Source organism: Diorhabda sublineata, chromosome 8 (genome assembly GCF_026230105.1).
Source record: "Diorhabda sublineata isolate icDioSubl1.1 chromosome 8, icDioSubl1.1, whole genome shotgun sequence".
Lineage (NCBI taxonomy): Eukaryota > Metazoa > Arthropoda > Insecta > Coleoptera > Chrysomelidae > Diorhabda > Diorhabda sublineata.
The window spans coordinates 12,012,228-12,019,363 of record NC_079481.1 but is presented as its reverse complement, the minus strand read 5'-3'; the positions used below and the strand labels follow the sequence as shown (position 1 = coordinate 12,019,363).

The window sequence follows — 7,136 nt, the reverse complement described above, 5'->3', positions numbered from 1 at the left end:
ATATTTATAAGGATTCTTAGTTTTTGATAACGTTACCAAGTTGAATGTTAATTTAAATTTGTAATAAAATAGAATTACAAAATTATATGTTTTTTGTGCCCCAAAATTTATACAAAAAGACTGTATTTTGGAGTTTTTTTTTCAGAAATGTTAATAATTATAATTAAACTAACTAAGCTGCAACTGTTTTAAATGTAGGCTTGTCCATAACACTGTATCACAAGACCATTTGTTTATTTTGCGTTTTCTCGATACTTGGTTTACTGCACATACCACAGTGGAACTATAAGCTAACGAATTGTCTATATAAAAATTTGTCAAATAATGATTACAACAATGAATAATGGCCTCCTACAAATTTTCTTCCGTTATAATTAGTGCATTTCCATCCAATGATTGTAGTTGACATTCAGAACATCGGAAAGACCTAGAAAATTTAACTACACTGCAGATCATAATAAAAACTATTTTCTAATTCAAATTATTTTACTCATCTACTAAATCTAATGTACTAAATCTAATTTTTTTCAGTTCATGAGCCAATGACCTCTAATTTTGTATTTAGAAGAAAAAATTTATATAAGAATAACAAATTCTATTATCTTCACTTTCTACGATTAAATACTAAGTACACACGTAAGTATGTTAAACTGTAATAAACAGCAATAAAACTCAAAGTATCCATATTAGTGGGACACTTGTGTATTTACGTTTCGTGCCTTGTTTCTGTCTGTATTGAATGTTTGTTTTGTTTTGATCTGACCTGTTTTTAATTTCTGTTTTGGTCTGACATCTTATAGGCGTACTAGTTTTCTTTACTACATGTGTTGCTTTACTAAACTTGACCTTATGTAGTTACCAGTGATATTTATTGTTTCTTCAATACCTAATTGAAAACTCTTATAAAGCTTCTGATGTTTTTACAACCAAAAACAGCATGAATCATATAATTGTTTTTAAAAATTTGTAAGAATAATAGTTAATTTGGAATTTTTGAATCCGTTGACGATATTAATACTGCAGCACAATATGCATACCCCTACTACACCAATACTCACAATTCGAGAATTATAATTGTGAGTGCTTGTGTAGTACTCTCTATCTCCGAGGCTTTCTATGGATAGATAGACAAGAATAAGAAGGATAAGAAAAAATTACTATACATTAAATAAAATACAAAAATATAAATATAGATGGGAAAAGTAAAATGTCTAAGTGACAGCAGTACCAACTATAACATACATAGAATATTTGACAATAAAGAAGAAAGATGAAATATATGTAAAAGCAATGGAAATTGAGCATCCGAGAATAATAGCAGCAAAACAAGTAAATTGGTATGTAGAAATCATAAGAATGAAACATGTAGATTAACAAGAATAATAATGAATGAATATAACTAATGAAAGAATTGAGGATTGAAACAGAATTAGCTTCAGGACATTGTAGGAAAGTAAACTAACTCCTTAAACACCTTCAACGTATGTTCTGTTCCCGTATTAGATCATAATATGTGTTGTTTATGCCTATAACAATGTGTCAATACATCGCACCAATTTACCGGGAAATTTCGGTTACCCTTAGCTCTACATGTACCTTTAAGTCTCAACTAGAGAGAGAAGTGTGTGGGCCAAACGGGACAAACAAGTGTAACTTCGGTTTTGACTTTGTTTTGACATATCAACCTATTATTAGGTCGTTAAGTCGTTTATTTAAGAAAGTGAAATAGAGAACTCATACACTATTATAAACTTAAAAAGGATGAAAAAAATTGGATTGGAGCATTGGATGTCTGAATTCAGTTGTGCAAAATCAAATAGGATGATAGAAAAATAGTGTGAAATTTGATAGAAAAAAAAAACGAAACAATCCGAATTTAGTTATAAATCATCCTTCACATCTAACTCTGAAACTTTTCAAATGGAGACTACAACTTAATAATAGGAAAATCACATATACTTAAGAGGTAAAAGAACTGCTAAATGTTCTTTTTGTTGCTGCTGATATAATTAAGAATGTTTCAAATGCAAAGCTCATTTTTTACATTATGATGAGTTTAACAATTATGTGTAACAAATAAAACATACCAAAAAAATTCAAAACAAAAATTTTGACGAGTTCATTACTTTTTGTGGATTAATTAGTTTGCACACTGTGATTTTATATTAGAAGAAGGGGATAAAATATTTTTCTTCTCTTTGTGAAGCTTTCTAGGTTCATCTGACGCTTATAATGAAGAAAGACATGTTTCACTATTTCAATTGTCAATTGGCTGCCTAAAAAAATTAGATTTTACTAAGAACCACTATGAAGCAGAGCATGGTAAATGAGTTCCTGATGGAATAGGATTGACATGAAAATGGACATCCTACAAAATAGTAGCACCAAAAAACAAACATTCCTATTAAAAATAACAATAATCTTGATTTTTGAGATGGATTGTCTTGATTTTAGGTTCCTTCTGATAGAAAATCGTTTAAAAAAAAATCGTGTTAAAAATTGGGGTTTCAACTTACTTCAACAAAATATAACTTGACAGTCAAAGTTATAAATATAATTGCCTAATTATATTCAATCAATAGATCACCTACATCACAAATAGCAAAATAAAAATAAAACCAAAAAAGAAATTTGTATTAACAAAAAAAATTAATTCTTCCTTAGTTTCAAAAATATATAGCGACCATCAATAATTTATTTGTGAATTGAAATTTATAAAATGGAACTATAAATTTTATTCAAGTCTTTTTTATTATTGACAGCACTCTAGTTCCTATGTATGTTAACCATTTCTAAAAATTCTCTTACACTTATCACGAAAATTCTTAAAGAAAATAATAAAATAAGTTACACTCACCATTTATAATAGACTAGTTGAATGAAGAATCACTTGTTGTCATACTTTTCTATTGAATAAATGGAGACTATCTGAATGGACAGTAGTCATGTGATGAATATGTTTGAGTTATACTGATTCATCTAAATAACAAGTTCTCATTGCCTCTTCATTTCTTTTTTAATATTTGCATTTTATAGGAAATAACAACTCAGTTTCAATTTACTATTTCTACCTTAAAACAGGAAATATCTAATCAAAGTGACACAATATGTATCATTTTTTTCCAATGTCTTAATTTTATTTCTACTTCTCTCATCATTCAATCTCACCCAAAGAAAATAGTATCGCCAAATTACACTATACATTATTAGTTAAAGAGAAAAAGCAATAACTTGTCTAAATTAGACTATACCCTCTTATCAATACAATTGAACTCAAAGCTGTCATAAATTATAGACACCCTATTGTAAATACATACAAAAAACGTTAAAAATATAGTTTTTGTATTTCACATCAACCTCTTACATATTTTATTTGAAATCGTAATTAAAAAATAATTACTATGTTACAGTTACCAACTTCCCAAACTTAATTTCCAGTTTTTCGAAAAATACATACATCCAAATATTATTCAACTAATACAACTTAGGATTAACTTGTTTCAATTCAAACAACCACAACAACAGTCAAAATTCCCTGACTTAGAGAAAATAGAAAGAAATATATTAGAAATTATTATAAGATTAAAGTGTCAAGAAAAAAATTAGTACAACAGAGTGGTTTTTTCTCATAACTAATAAAATTGAAGTAGAAATAAACATAAGTGCATAAATTGCCATCAAATGACATAAAATTAATAAATAATAAATAAAAATTAATAAGAATGGTATCAAACTCAACAAAAATATTAGTAAAATCTACAACTATGTTACTGTGTTTTAATTTAATTTATATTACTTCATTTTGGTACTTTGTACAACATATAGTCATAAATAAACACAAACAAAATGTTACCAATAAAATCATTATAGTTCTAGTAAAACAACTTTACTTTTGTGAGGACCGACTATTTATTAGGCCATTATAAGAATAGCCCTAATAGCATTTCATTAAAATAATTACTAATTCCAATTAATATGGGTTTAACCCGTTATTACATGAAATGTGGGTTTAGTAATCGGCTTGCATTACTTCAATTTTTCAATACTTTTTGTTACATGATATAAAAACATGTTTTCAAATTAAACATTATTCAAAAATGCATATTTTATATAGATAAAATCATAGAAAGCTAATGTTTTATAATATATCAAAATTGAGAAATACAATAATAAATTTGTTAAACCTGTGGTCGACAATACAAAATGGATATGATTTTTTTGTTCAAAAAACTTACCATTAATATCGCAATCAATTACACTGAAATCCAACATGACGATAATTACAATGGTCACATTCAGCGGACGAAAACATTGTGCAACTAATGTACAATAGTAAAACTCTAGCGGAATCAATGGGTGAGATATTTGCTACAAACTCAAAACACATAGTGGAGCGGACGCCACGTTTTTAACAATACAATCACAGACCATACCAGACGGGAAAGTAGATCCAAAAGAAGGCAGTAGTTTTCATCATTGTTCAGTACATTACAAATCGTATTTATCTGTCTTTATCACACTTACTACAAAACGTTTGTAGAGGCGCTTTTGTATTTAGAGAAATCTTTCGAAAGTTACATTATTTGCACACAGATGTCACTACCATTATTGACATTAATAAATGGAATGTGAAATGACACATGTAAAACCCTGGCGTTCTGTTTTGTTCATCACGCTACATGCACTTGGATTCTATTTGTGGGTTTGTGTGGTTTCAATAATCATCATTCACCGGAAAATGAGATTTTGTATTGTGTACGGTAATTCTGAAGACGACGTAAAGCATTTATTTTGCTTTCCCCGTAGCGCAGACAGGTAAACAGAAAATTTATTATCTTGTTGTGTAAGTACCCATACGTTTATGCATGTTAGATGAATGTTTGGTTTTTTATTACTGAGGTTTCCTTACTGCAAAGATTAAAATCGAGCTGTACCAGATGAAACTAAAAAACAGGTTGCTATTTTACAATGTACAATAATTACATGTGTGTTACAGGTCGCAAATATGGCAGGAAGCTATGGGAATGAAATATAGACCACTATGTGGCCATGTTAGAATCTGCAATGAGCATTTCACAAAAGATAGATTTGTGCCGTGTACCTCAGTTTTACGTTTGAAAGCTGATGCAGTGCCCACAATTCTGGAAGTCCAGAAGGACCATGTTATGAAGGTTGTATTCTAATATTAATTAGGTTTGTATTTTACAATGAAAATAATAATTTTAGGGACTGGACCAGATAGCAAATAAAAAAGTAAACATTATATCCCAATATATAATAAAGCCAGAACCACAGGTACTGAATTTTACATATTATTCTAGATGATTTGCTTTTATCTTGCTTTATGTAATAAAACATAACTTAGGTGTTAATTGAAATTCAATTTCTTAGACTCTTTTGTATACCAAATCATTAAGTAATGCAAACAGTGAAGTTACTGAACATGAGAAAACAAATTCCTCGCAGTCACCATCCCAACGGGCTGTCACACTAATTTCAAGTACAGTTAGATGTAGAAGGACTCTTTTTAAGGACGTTGAAGGCTTGTGTTCAACACAGATAACACCAAGAAAGCAAAAGTTGATGGTTATTGTGAAGAGGAAGCAGGGTCTCTTGCGATAGATGCAGTTACATCTTGAGCTCAGATGACACTGAGCCATGTAATCAATTTATTTCCAGTAAGGAATTCTCAAATTCTAAGAATAAATTGTTTTATCCTTCTAAACAGTTTGTTATTGCGGTTGGTATTGGTATTACAGTTTTAGAGAATAAGCTACCAATTATTTGTGAAAAGAATAACCTACAAGATGTAGCAACAAATTTACTTAACCAAGAAATTGATTTCTCATTTATTACTTGTGAGGAACATTTTTATTTTTTGAAAGATTTTTTACTTAAAAGTATATGTAGAATCGGAATCCCATGGTACTGTACAAGACTTGTCCGAAATTTAAGATCTGAAGACAGCCGGCAAATATCAGCATGCACAAAAAGAAAAATTTTGCATAAATAATAACAATACCATTAAATGTCTACTTCTTGGACAATTCATACACCTACAGTACCATCAAATTCTGATTCATTGGGTCCACATTTACAAACAACTTTGTCCTCTTGCATAATGTTTTGTTTCAGTTTTCTTGGAATCCCTATGATCTAATGTTACTAGTTCTCATTCAGTCTGTGTTTGTTATGAAAAGATGTGGCATAGCATTATTATTATTGTGAATCTTTGTTGTACTTATGCAAATACAATTTGACAAAGCTCAATTTTTGTTTCAATTATTTTTCTACATGTTTAAAAACATTTTGAATTAAATTTTAATTCAAAATTAAAAATCCCGCTATTCGTCGGCCAAGAGCGCCACCTAGGTACGTTTTATATCGCGATGAGAGAGAAGAACAACAACTGTTTCTCTCGTCTGCCACTTCCAGATTATTGAGTTGCGTGTCTGGTGTGGTCTGTGAATTCAATCTTATGCTTTTAATTTGTGCTAGGTAGCGGAAGTGAAATTTGTTAAGTCGACTGTCTTCTATGATCAAACGTCAAGTTGTAATGACTATGTCTATGGTTGGTTGTAACCTTTCATAGAAGAAAATTGATTTGGAGGGTAGTAGCAATGTATAAAGAATAGAACAGTAGAACAGTGACAATGTTAAAACCATTTGAAGCAATTTTGCACGCCATCTAGTTACTATTACGCTCGTTCTTCATAAAAATGACCCGTAGCTTAGTGCCATCTGATAAACAGCACTTTTTTCAACAACTAAATTTTTTTGGAAAGATCTCAACTGAATGTGAAGTTTTCTTTATCTTCGAAATTCGGGCCGACAGTACATTGTTGCCGATTTTACTTTTTATTACAAAAGTGACACAAATTACCTATTTGATAGGAATCTTTACAAAATATAGGTAAGGAGGAGTATTTTGAAATATAATGTTTCTAATAATGTTATAGCATATGTTCATCTCGAACCAAAAATAAATTTAATCTCAGTACTAATTATTTCTCACCAATATCAATGTATAAAAAAAAAAGATTTTTGCAATGAGTTTGTGTAGCAAATGAAAGAAATAATTTTTCATTCATCTATTAATCACTTAAATTTGGGATACAAAGAAGGATCCTTGCACA

The 7,136-nt window shown here is 29.5% G+C and overlaps 1 protein-coding gene and 1 long non-coding RNA gene across 4 annotated transcripts; one reads left to right on the top strand and one right to left on the bottom strand.

The window, feature by feature from the left end:
* Positions 1-467: 467 nt before the first annotated feature.
* LOC130447282 (uncharacterized) lies at positions 468-4,446 on the bottom strand. Its single transcript, XR_008910232.1, has 2 exons — positions 4,236-4,446; positions 468-3,067 (listed from the first exon to the last, which is right to left on the bottom strand). It is a non-coding gene; the product is annotated as an uncharacterized LOC130447282 (long non-coding RNA).
* A 194-nt stretch (positions 4,447-4,640) lies between these two features.
* On the top strand, positions 4,641-6,270 carry LOC130447369 (uncharacterized). 3 transcript variants are annotated; one of them, XM_056784155.1, is made up of 4 exons: positions 4,647-4,815; positions 4,997-5,171; positions 5,227-5,295; positions 5,392-6,270. In XM_056784155.1, the coding sequence occupies exons 1-4, from the start codon at positions 4,739-4,741 to the stop codon at positions 5,620-5,622; spliced, it is 552 nt and encodes a 183-aa protein (XP_056640133.1). In that variant the 5' UTR covers positions 4,647-4,738; the 3' UTR covers positions 5,623-6,270. The 3 variants fall into 3 exon arrangements, 2 of the variants coding, with proteins under 2 accessions (XP_056640133.1, XP_056640134.1); XM_056784156.1 differs by having other exon boundaries at positions 6,136-6,265; XR_008910239.1 differs by having other exon boundaries at positions 4,641-4,843; positions 5,227-6,270.
* The last annotated feature ends 866 nt before the right edge of the window (positions 6,271-7,136 follow it).